Genomic DNA, 10,767 nt, shown 5'->3' with positions numbered 1-10,767 from the left:
TAATGTGTGAGTGTAGGACCAGTAAAGATTATGACATTGTGCTACTATTTAGCAATGTGAGTAAGAGTTAGGCCAGATAACAAAGGACAAGGAGAACTGTCTACAGGCAACTGAGAAACCAAGATAACTGAGGAATTTAGGGAGGAGAGAAACTGCTTGTGTGTGTGTGTGTGTGTGTGTGTGTGTGTGTGTGTGTGTGTGTGTGTGTGTGTGTGTGTGTGTGTGTGAACTGATGGTCAGGACAGCAATTATAAAGTGGAAAACTACAGCCTGCCTACAGAGTGGAGGGACTTTCTCTCTGACGTGTGCATATAAAAATATTGTACGACCATTTTGTTTTAGAACGTTCTCATGAATAAACCCTGATGATTGTATGCTGGGCTGCTTGGTCTGATTATTAGAGATTTACAACCTCTGGGATACAGACTGAGTAATAAGTTCATTTTTGAAACATTGGGATAGAAATTCTCATAACACTTCTCCTATTCAATTCATGTCAGCTGAAATCCTCCTGAGGGAACTGAAGTTTCATTAGACAAAGACATTGATATAGTACATCATCTCATTTTTCAACCAATCACAGCCTGTGTTATTCAACCTACGCATGAGAACACAGTATTCCAAAAACAGACAAAAGAAGAGTGGTCAAGGCCTTTTGCTGTTGAGTGATGACTTGAATGAAAACACTACTGCACTGTGTTCATAGTTTGACATTGCACACAGGGCTAAGTGGTGGTGCCTGATCTGATTGTACTTACAATCCCATTCTGGACGCTGAAGCCCAGCTGGTACTTGAGGTCTGGCCTCTTGATGAGCACGGTGGTGACAGGGGGACAGCTCACAATGTTCAGCTTCATCTGCACCTGGTTCTTCAGGCCCTGATGGACAAACACAGTGGTCAGACAGAGCAGAGGACATCCTGCAACCTCCACTGGGTTTAGTCAGTGGATTATTTTACATTATAATTATGATCAAATTACAGAATTCATGTAGTGTTACACAATTAATGTAATGTCACCATAATAACCACTAATTTATACCTGTACCCACACACATTGACTCGGTACCGGTACCCCCTGTGTATAGCCTCATTATTGTTATTTTATTGTGTAACTTATTTGTATTTGTATTTTTTTACTTTAGTTTATTTAGTAAATATTTTCTTAACTCTATTTTCTTAAAACTGCATTGTTGGTTAAGGGCTTGTAAGTAAGCATTTCACGGTAAGGTCTACACCTGTTGTATTCGGCGCATGTGACAAATAAAATTTGATTTGATTTGATTTAATGACTCTTCCTAGAACTATGGCCCTGTCCATGTACCTTGATGATTCCCTGACAGGTGGCGAGCGGCAGCCCTACCAGGCTGGTGTTGTTGATGGACATGATCTGGTCTCCGATGCTGAGCTTCCCGGAGCGGGCGGCCGGCCCACCGTTCATCATGTTGGCCAGGATGACCGTGGGCAGGATGGAGCCCCAGCCAGACTCCACTATGACCACGCCCAGGATCTCTCCCTTATGCTTCTCCAGCTGCAGCTGTGGAGCCAGCCAATAGCGAGAGAAAGAGAAAGAGAGAGCGAGAGAGAGTGATGAGTGCCTCTAGTCAAAGCGATTGTGGGCAGGAGAAAAATGTATCAGGGAGAAATATAATGGTGTAGCGGAAGAACAGAAACAATGTGCGGAAGAAGGAGGGCCAGATGGGTATAAGACCATTGTCAGCTTCTCTGGTAATTGGCTCAGTCCATGTGCAGTACTTCCACAGAACTAGACTGCCTCACTGCTCATCACACTCTTTAATCCTATGTAAGAGGGCACTGACTGAGCATCAAAAAGTACTCAGAGAAGTGGATTGTACAGTGCAGCTGAGGAACCATTATACAGTTACCTCATACAGTTAAATGAGAGCCAAACCTCTTTGCAGTTCTCAGAGTTGGAGAAGTGGATGAGGTCATCGTTGTACATCTCCTGCGTGTTGATGATGTCACTGTACTCCTTCTGACTCAGGTCCTCTGGGTTGATGCCGTTGGCCCTCAGGAACTCCTGGTAGGCCACGCTAAATGACTGCCCAATCGACTGGGCTATGAGCTGGGCCTGAAGAGCCAATGAGAAGAGAGGATAAGGCCATGAAAATAGAATTTACCCATGAGTGTTAGAGTCAAATTGCTGTGGTCTGAGATGCTTTTTCCCTTCTAGTAATTATTTTTCTATGAATAAAACCTGCTATGAATAAAACCAGCTATTCATTTGGCAGAGAAGCAATACACTGCCAATACACTGTCATAGTGACAGCAATGGGGAGAATCACATCACAGAGCAACTGGGGGATGCAGATCAATATTCATTTATGTGGTATGAATCAAAGCACATAAGACAACAGTGGAATTGCTTCACCGTTGCCAAGTACTATATGAGGTCCAATAAACATTTAATTTAAATGTCAAAACCTATTTGCCATGTCTTCATTACTGACAACTAGCTTCTGTCCTGGCATCATTTAATAAAACCATATAAATGGACCAAAACATGTTCGCACAGCCAAAGCAATGAGCATCATGAAGCCTATAGCATTGGTGCAATGATTGTCTAAAGATTTTTGTCTAAAATGGCAAAGGTATTGATTGTAAAAAGCTGATCTAAAGAGGAGAAGAAAAGGGGAGTAATCTAATTGCATATCATTAGATATTAGGGATGTTTCTCTCCCATATAGTTTCCTTATAATTCCCTATATTTACCTCCTACTTCCCCTCAGGCTGTTTTAGGGAATAATATGTTTCCTAAGGAAGGAAGCAAGCTGTGGTTGCCCTGTTAACAAACTGACATCCAACCGCATGCTGGGCTTTGATAGACACATGAAGCACATCCTGGACTGTGGTGTGGCTGAAAATTGGCAATATTACTGTGACAGACAGCATATCACACATTGGCAACGTCTCTGCACTGACCGAGGGACAGGGGGCCAGTTAGCCAGTGATTGAAATGTCATGGCAATATAAATAACCTGCTATTTGAGTTTTAAGAATCCCATAATATTGTCCCACTCCTTACCCCTAACCCATGGGGAAACTCCATTAATGCTCCTGCCCATAACGAATGGGGACAGTAAAGGCAGTAGCTGCCCTTATCCAGACCAGTAGACCCAGGATCAAGCCTACCTTGTCATAGGTATAAAGTAATAAGACACTGTTGGGAGAGGCATCATTGAAATGTATAATTGTCCCTTATGAGCTGAGGCTAAATGACTCATGTGTTAACACTCAGACTGACTGTCCTTTATGCCACAGCAGCTAATTAGACATAGAGAGATAGAGAGGGACAACTGCAATGCAGGGGCAGACGCACGCTGGCTAGGGGAGGCGAACATGTCATTCATAATGTGTTGTGACTAATCTCTGAATCAGTCACAACACATGACTTCTACATTTAGAAACATGTCCTGTGCATAACCTTTCACCTGGTCCTGATCCTAGTCCTCCAGTTCAGGACATTGTACCATTCGATTATAGCCTCAAGGGATAGATCACAGACACACAGACACTTACGTCCTCAGACTCAAAGACGTGGCAGATCATCTTGTACTGTTTCTTGGCCTCTGGGGCTCCAGGTGTGGTCTCGATGCAGTCCTGGGAGGCTGTGCGGGGCATGCGGCGCCTCGCCATCAGCACCACAATGTTCCCAATGTCAGCTATGTAGGAGATGGTGCGCAGGGCGTTGTCCATCATAGTTTCCTGTGTATGCAACCACAGCAACAAACAATGAACAACTAGTATATAGTGTATTACAATTGAGGCTTAGAGTAAAATAAACACATTGTGTGTTTTGTAAGCTTCAGATGAAGTATGACAAGGTGTTTATCTTCACATGAGTGTCTGGTAGTGCGGAACATGACCGACAAGGAGCAGGAATGCTCAGCTCTGTCCTGCACGCTCTTCAGCAAAACATAATTAGTCCGTCAGCAGAATTAATGATCCAATTTGTCTGTGCATGCTGTGCCCACAGCCTTTCACCTTTCTCATGGTGAGCAGCCTCAGCAGTGTGGCAGAAATCCATGCATTTCCATTTAGCCCATATGCTCCGTAGCAGGCCAGGCATAGAAATCACAGCTCTAATCAATCTGATGTTCTCAAATGTTCTCATTCCCTCTGGTACACACAGACAGCAGAGACTGAACCAAGGCACGTTTTGAGATTATTTTAAAAGATTATTCAATAGGATCGCTCTTAAATTTTTATACGCGGCACAAATGTTCTTAGTGTGTATGAAATATTACATTATTCCATCTAGGAAATTGTACAATTGGTATAGTCAATAAGAAAAATCACATGAAAATGACATTGTGTTGCTACCAACAGAGCCCCATAAATCCAGACTTTTGCCATCTTGATGGTTGCGGGAAGTAGGTAGCCTTGTGCCAGGCAGGGAGTGGAGTAGAGAGACACTGCATTGCAGCACGTTACAGTAGGCTCTGCCAGGCAGCCAGCCCACACACTGCTGTTCTGTTCAGTAGGACTGCAACTCAACGACAGGGACACACATTCTGTTCAGTCAGTCAGCTGGCACTCTACAGCAGAGACATCACTGTTAACACTGTGGCTGACCCTCTCACATTGGACAATCTTGTTTCCCATAGGTTCCCATACGACATTAAGGCGTGACATCAAGAGTAAAGTTACACTGTACCTAATGTATAACTGCATTACTGTTCAAAGTTATGTGTCAAGCTTATGTGTCCTAAACAATTTGGCTTTGGAGTTGAGATGATTTCTGACAAATTAATATTGCAGATGGATTGGGTTGGGAATCAAATGGGTTGGGAATCAAATGGGTTGGGAATCAAATGGGTTGGGTATCAAAGTGTTTAAAACTAGCTTTCATCTTACTGCTAAGTCCCACTTTATTGACAGCTGTCCATAGAGGCTTTCTGGCTTTAATTTGTATTTATTTTTATCCTCTCTCAGAGGGAGATCAGATAAAAAAGATTAAATCAATAAATGATCATCAAAATCTGTCACAAAAGACACTGAGAGGAGTTGCGTGTCTATGGCCCCACTGCATTTGATTGGTCCTGTTAAGGCTGGAGTCAGGACCTCTACTCACCTGTGTGTCTGCGTTGAGCACTTTGATCCTCTGGGTGGAGATGAAGAGGTCCACCTCTGTCAGTGTGTGTGCGTCCCCCTCTGGGCTCTGGACGGAGACAAGAGAGAGACAGGTGTGTCAGAGTCCCCCCTGTGGCAGGAGAGAGCGGCCCTGGTGCCCATTCTGTAAGCACCCTGGCTGGGGGCTGAGGACTGGGGAGAGCTCACCAGGGGCCTCGGTTAAGAGGCTGCACTCTTTCATCTCCCGTTGAGAGCAGTTTTAAAGCTATTTCATAAATCATGCAATGATGTTATAGGTTGGGCCCCGGCAGACTCCTGGCGAGCCTACAGTAGGTGTTCAGTCAGTGCTGGACTATAGCTACACCCATAGAGAACAGCCATAAAATTTACATTCATATTCCATTTCATAATCTGAATTATAACACATTGTAACACATAGATATCTCCTAAAGGATTGGTTAGTAGCATTGCCATAGGATGTTGTTGTTGTTTATTGAGTGGTGGTCATGCTCACATTGTTCCACACAAAATGGGTCTCTGTAGGCTACTGTACCTTTACAATGGGAACTTGGCTAAGTGATTAATAATATTCATTTTCATGATAAATGGTAATGTGTTTGTGCATGCATGACTGCATGGAATACATGTGGAATCAAAAACAGCCATCTCAGTGACAGACAGGGCCAGCATCCAGACCAGAGCAGAGTGGAAGGGATTTGAGGCAGCAGCAGTGAGGGCTGGTCATATAGTCACAGAGGGACCCGGTTGGCTCTGGGGCTTTACATGAATAGGTCTGACATGATGTTGGTGTGTTGAGAGTTGGAACAGATGAGAGTAGGAGCAACATAGCAGTGCTAGCTAAGCCATTACGAGCTGCCGGATGTGTGTGAATGCCAGTCCCAGGCATGTGGATTGCATTCACACTAATCACCACGCACTGCGTATTAATTCAATCTTGAAAGTTTGATTTAGGTTAATTAACTAAGAGGTTATGTGTGTATAATGAGGAGCATAATATACATGTTTTTAAAATATGTACTATATAATGAAACAGCTGGGGAGCAATTTATTTGATGATATGTCTAATAGTATTCATTATAATTTAGTAATTCTGTGTAGGCTAGAATATTTCTTTACATCATCAATATCATCAATGGATTTAATGCTTGCTGGCTCTGTTTTTCAGAGTACAAGCTGCAGGGATAGGATGTTCCCAGAGTTCGCACAGTCCAGCCTCTCAGTGATGCATGCTGGGTAATCAGATGGAGTGAGATATGGAGATTCTCATCATGACTCTAGTCACATCCTCACACTCCACGGCTCAGAGTGTGTCAGGGTGAGACAGACAGACAGTACACACAGATGGAACAGGGAGCCGGAGGGTGATGGTGGAGTCAAGGTGTCCCTTTTCTCTGTTCTTATCAGATCAGATTGTTTTACACACCGCCTTTTTCTTGATTTTGGCAGCCTTCTGAACCCTCTGGGAGGAGTCGTTGGGACAGAACAGGGTCGTCAGACACGGGACAGGAGGAGCGGCAAAAACAGAGGGCAGGAAATAAAGAAAGTAAAAGAAAGTAAGAGACAATAACTAAACCAAACAGCAGGTGTGTCACTGCTCTGAAAGGGAGAGGAGCGGTGGCACAGCTGTGTTCTGCAGAAACAGATTCAACTGCTCTTTTGAATACAGCAAATCATAAAGACATGCAAAAATGAGTTGATACCATACCTTTATATCAAAGTAAAAAAGGGAACTTGAGTAGCATATGCAAATACTCTATCAAAGGGCTTCAGGTTCAAGTCAAGGCAAGACATGCTTGGCATACCCTTCCTGTCCACAACACATTCTTTCAGAACATGGTGAGGAATTACAGCAGAGCCCAGCATCCTGAGATGACTTGACATGTAATTTAAGGCAACGCAATGATTTAGTCCTGTATTGACATCAGTCACCATCCCCCTAGAGAAATGAGATGTCAAAACTGACAGTTGGTGACTGAGTGGTTTTCAAATGGTCTAATAACAACACATTGAGAAACCTACTGTAGGGTGGCTGACCAGAAAACACGGACAAACACAGATTCAGATTCAGTTAATTCAGTTAAGATTCAGATTCAGTTAATCTCACACCTCTCTCTTTTGGTTGAATGCATTCAGTTGTGCAACTGACTAGGTATCCCCCTTTCCCTCTCCCAACACTGAGCGCCACAAAAAGACCTTAACGCTGTATGTCGACTGCACAGGACCAGAAGGAGGGTGTGGTGAAGTCCAGACACATAAAGGACCTCTGTTTGTGTTTGTGAGCCCTGAGCTGAAACTGGTTGATCTGTTTCCAGTCCCATCCATTATCAGTCAGATATACTCTGTTACTATGGCTGCCTGAGGGAGTTGGTGCCACAGCTCTCTGCAAGCCAGCCAGTCAGGAGCAGAGGAAGGGTCAGCACTCTCTCTACGCTTCACAATGTGCTGAGAGATAGAGCAGAGGGCATGATCTTGTCTCTCAGACGGTCGAGCAAGTTGGATGTTTGCGTGCTGCAACTAGTCAGTTTATTTGTGTTTGTATGGGAAGCAGAGCAGAGAATGGCCTACAGGGATAATCCTGGGTTGTTTGTAACACATTTACTCCTCCACCTTCAGCCCTCCTAATGCAAGGCAGACATCTGAGTCCTCCAGCTACATCCAGCTACATCCACTGCAGCAAATCAAGGCAGGCAGAAAAGGGAGTGGGCGATGAAGCTGCATAAATATTACATCAAAATGAGGGTAGCATGCCAAAAAAGATTTGCATAAATAAAACATAAGACGCTGTGCTATTTACCTGCAATGTTATGTTTTTTTTGTGTTTGTAAAGGCTCACTTCGTTCTCTGTAGCTTTGGACTAAATATTGAGGACAGCAGTGTAATTAAGCTGTGTGTGGGTTGTTGTTGGTGTTGGAGTGGCTATGATCTGAGAACCATAAAATGGTAGAGGCAGGCAGCACAGAGCACCATGCCCAGTCACAGTGTTAAGGGGTTGGTGTGTGAAGAAATGGTAGCTACCAAAACATAGAGCCCAATCCCCTGCCTCCAGAGTGACATATGGCCAATTAATCTGTGGAGAGACACATCATCTGCAGTTCCTCTTCAGAAAGGTCCCCTGTAGCTCAGTTGGTAGAGCATGGTGCTTGCAACGCCAGGGTTGTGGGTTCCTTTCCCACAGGGGGCCAGTATGAAAAATGTATGCACTCACTAACTAAGTCGCTCTGGATAAGAGCATCTGCTAAATGACTAAAATGTAAAAATGGGAGAGAACAAGTGGCATGCTTTCCGATGGCCTCCTCCACAGCTGAACAGCCAACATAAAAAACAACAACTTGCAGTTAAGTGTTGCCATGGTTTCAACTTCAAAGGCCTTGGATGGTAGCGAGAGAATGGAAGGACAGATTGGATTTCTTTTCACTGGGATGGATGGAGCCAGATCCCAGCAGCAGAGGAAGAAAGGCAGGTGCCTTCAAGACTCAAATATCCCTCCAAAAGCTGCCAGCTTTTCCCAAAGGAAAGCTGCCAGCTGCTCAGATGGGAGGGTGACCTGCCCCAGTCTTGTGCCTGCTGAAGCAGACTTCTGCTGGACAGGAGAGTGTGCCACTGTGTCACACAGAGCTGACTGGCTGGCCTTGCCACAGGTGGATGTTTCTAAAAGTAGATCCCAGCTGAGTGCCAGTGGACCACTGTGAGTTAGGTTATAAAATATGAATGATACAGGCCAGCCCATGTTTTCATGAGGGGAGAGGAAATGTATTGTGCCTGGACAGCTTATGAACATTTGGTGTTTCATCTTAGGTTGTATTTTCTTTGATCCAATAGGTATATCTCCCAAAATCATGTACAGAGTCTCCTTGTCTATGGTCTCAACAATACATTGTCAGCACACATGAACTCATTCAAAAACATACACATTTCACTGCATGGGAATGCATACCGTGCAAATACAATATTTGTGATCATACTGTTATCAGACTGAGGGAAAATGTCCCTTGCAAATGGCCTTTTAAAAGCTAGACTGCCAAAAGCAATTATAACTCTAGAGTTAGTTGAAAGCCAACCAGTAGTGAAGTGATTGAAATGCACAGTGGCTGAGTCTGTTTTGAATATGGCCATCCTCTCTGGCTGCTCCCCATCAGTATTCATAGCAGAGAAGAAATGTAGAAAAGGGGGCGGAAATGGAAAGGGAAACAAAACCTCTGTGTTCCAGCAATCCATTACCAACACCATGTGACACGTGCTTTACCCCAATCTGGCCCAACTGCTAATTCTGGCCAAATCTCAAACTGCTCTGACTGGGGAGATAAACAGTATTGATGTCCATGTGGATTTAATAGGCCAATCTGGACCTCACTTTAATTAAAAAGACCAGCATCTTGCACTCACATTTTTACTCCATTTATAAAATTGTTATATCTGTCTGCCCAGATTGCAGACTATCTACAGCAAGATGTTCCATTTAGAGCACTAATTAAAAAGGTTTCCAACCGTTATGTCAATACACTGTATAAGCTTTGATGTCTCCACCAGGTTTTTCTATATGCCTGAAACATGAATATAAAGTTTATTCAGATATACTATAACTAGAAAGATCAAATAATATTGATGAATACCTTAAGGGGTTGTTCCCTCTATAGGGCATCATTACATCCTGACAGTATAAAAATAAAAGATTGGGTTGTAAACAGAGCTAAAGGACTGTAAACTAACCCACTGGGGAGGAACATGATTACACAGTACCACTGCATCCTACATTACAGTAGCAATAATCCTACTAGATTGGACACTGTCTCCTGGGATGTAAACAAACACATCTGACACCCTCACTCTGAATCTTCCAAAACGGTTCCTAGAGTCACAGTGAAAACATACAAGATCAAAACAACATTCAAATGAAAAAGAAGGGAGGAAGGGATTTGAAACGGGTGGTGCAGTGTGTGTGTGTGTGTGTGTGCGTGTCTATGTGTGCATGTGTGTGTGTGTGTGTGTGTGTGTGATGGAAGGCCTGTCTGTTGTCTGTCCGTACCTTGACCCGGCTGACAGCCTCCTGGGCCTGCATCATGCGGATGTTCTTGGACGGGTTCCTCTCAGAGAGCAGCTGGGTGGAGCCCAGGTAGTTAGCAGCAAAGATGATGCCATCAATAAGATCTTCTGGCTCACAGGGCCCTGGAACTGACAGAGAGAGACAGGGAGAAGGGATGGACAGAGAAACGAAGGAGCAGGAGAAGATAAACGCTATTAGATCATATTTATTTTGCAAAACAAAGAAATCTCTGTGTTATTCTAGTTAAGCTCTGAGATGAAAGGTCATATACGTATGAGTATTGGTAGCCTTCTGTATGTACAATTTGAATAAATCAAACACTGCAATTCTGTAGCTGTTGGGTATTATGCAGAGAAACAATCATGGCGGAGGCTTGAGCAGTAAAATGTCCAAGGGTGGGAAGGGAGCTGAGAGAGGCACAGGGGGATCAATGTGATATGTAGATGTGGACTCTGTGACATCCACTGAGGGATACAATGCACTGTCATTATATCAGAGAGAGTGAAAGAAAGAAACAGCTCAGACTCCAGGAATCTCTCTCTCTCTCTCTCTCTCTCTCTCTCTCTCTCTCTCTCTCTCTCTCTCTCTCTCTCTCTCTCTCTCTCTCTCTCTC

At 43.9% G+C, this 10,767-nt stretch overlaps 1 protein-coding gene across 2 annotated transcripts; it reads right to left on the bottom strand.

Annotated features, from left to right (window-relative positions):
• Positions 1–758: 758 nt before the first annotated feature.
• LOC123490952 (amyloid-beta A4 precursor protein-binding family A member 2-like) lies at positions 759–10,282 on the bottom strand (the record flags this gene model as incomplete). Of its 2 annotated transcripts, XM_045220766.1 has the most annotated exon segments (7): positions 759–878; positions 1,323–1,535; positions 1,911–2,090; positions 3,539–3,724; positions 5,094–5,180; positions 6,537–6,572; positions 10,137–10,282. In XM_045220766.1, coding segments are annotated over 7 exon segments (968 nt in total), but the record flags the coding sequence as incomplete, so codon positions are not given.
• Between the last annotated feature and the right edge of the window lie 485 nt (positions 10,283–10,767).

This window comes from Coregonus clupeaformis, unplaced genomic scaffold (assembly GCF_020615455.1).
Source record: "Coregonus clupeaformis isolate EN_2021a unplaced genomic scaffold, ASM2061545v1 scaf5802, whole genome shotgun sequence".
Classification (NCBI taxonomy): domain Eukaryota; kingdom Metazoa; phylum Chordata; class Actinopteri; order Salmoniformes; family Salmonidae; genus Coregonus; species Coregonus clupeaformis.
The sequence above is the reverse complement of the archived record's forward strand: the minus strand, read 5'-3'. Positions and strand labels throughout refer to the sequence as shown.